At 58.5% G+C, this 1,233-nt stretch overlaps 1 protein-coding gene across 1 annotated transcript in view; it reads right to left on the minus strand.

Annotated features, from left to right (window-relative positions):
• MKRN2 (makorin ring finger protein 2) overlaps positions 1–1,222 on the minus strand; it is a 9,779-nt gene extending 8,557 nt beyond the window's left edge. The window contains exons 1-2 of the mRNA XM_017737289.1: positions 956–1,222; positions 711–762 (exon numbers count right to left, since the gene is read on the minus strand). Of these exons, the coding sequence (XP_017592778.1) occupies positions 711–762; positions 956–1,212 (309 nt within the window). The 5' untranslated portion in view covers positions 1,213–1,222. The remainder of the gene's footprint in view (positions 1–710; positions 763–955) is intronic.
• Between the last annotated feature and the right edge of the window lie 11 nt (positions 1,223–1,233).

Consider the following 1,233-nt stretch of genomic DNA (forward strand, 5'->3'; position numbering starts at 1 on the left):
CAAACCCACCCCCAACAGCCGCTGGGACCGTGGAAACAGCCCAGTAAAATGTGGAAACACTCCAGCAGCAGAGCGCGAGCAGCCGGGGAGGCAAGGGGCTGCTGCAGTGGAGCCCTGGACGTGCCCAAGTGCTACAGAATGTTCACGGGAGCAGAAATATTGCCCATCTGTTTCTGGGCCTGTACACGTGCACCAAAGTGCCCAAATTCCAGCCAAACAGCTGGAGTAAAACCACACACAGCCTGCAGCCATCACTCTGAGCCCTGGGAGTAACTCAGCCCCATTCCACAGCACCAATCCCAGGTGAGCAGCTGATGGAGGCACTGATGTCCAGCCCCTGATCCCGGTCTGGCACACGGATTAGGCACGGCAGGGAACTCCAAGGTGAGCTCCAGGCTCCTCACCCAGCAGGGAATTCCTCCAGGAAGGAGCCAGGGGCTGCCCTGGGCCACATCCCTGAGGGACCACTGCACCAACATCAACCAATGCACAGGATTCCCTGGAGCATTCCTCTGGGAGTTTTAACCTGGAGAGTCCAGCGAAAGGTGTGGAACTGCTCAGCCTTCCCAGCAACCCAGGGGCACACAAGGAGGGCACTTTGCTCCGAGGCAGAGCTGGAAGTCCCCAGGTTTGTGCACTGGAACGTGCTGGAGGGTGGCTTGGAGCTGCACCAGGAGCTTCCACCCTCTCCGTGGCCATTCCACACGCACCTGCAGCTCTGACTGCAAGAACTGGATGGAAAACACACGTGAAACCCAAAGCCTGCTTTTGACAGAGCAAAATAATCCCTGAAGCTCAGCCAGAGCAAAACCTCACTACTGGATGTGACAGCTGCTTTTGGCTCTGGCAAAACTCGCATTCAATGAATTATTTCATTCTCTTTCCTCGCTCTGTGACTGGACACGGCAGGACATGAGCCCTCCTGCCCTCCCAGCGCCCAGGGAGGGAGGCTTACCTGCAGCGGGCACCGTAGGCACACTGCCCCTTCTGGTAGTACTTGCAGATGGTGGAGGATTTGCTGCTGGACAAATCATGGGAGAACAGGCACTTGCTTCCCTCCCGACACACGCCCTGCAAGTAGTACCTGCGGAGAGGGGCAGCTGGTGAGAGCAGGCGCTGCTCCAAGGAGGAATGCTTCGGGTTGGTTTGTTCCCCAGAATCACCGAGGCTGGAAAAGCCCTCCCAGACCACCGAGCCCAAGCTGTGCCCCATCCCCGCCCCCCAGCCCAGAGC

The sequence above is a fragment of the Corvus brachyrhynchos genome, unplaced genomic scaffold (genome assembly GCF_000691975.1).
Source record: "Corvus brachyrhynchos isolate BGI_N302 unplaced genomic scaffold, ASM69197v1 scaffold266, whole genome shotgun sequence".
In the NCBI taxonomy this organism is placed as follows: domain Eukaryota; kingdom Metazoa; phylum Chordata; class Aves; order Passeriformes; family Corvidae; genus Corvus; species Corvus brachyrhynchos.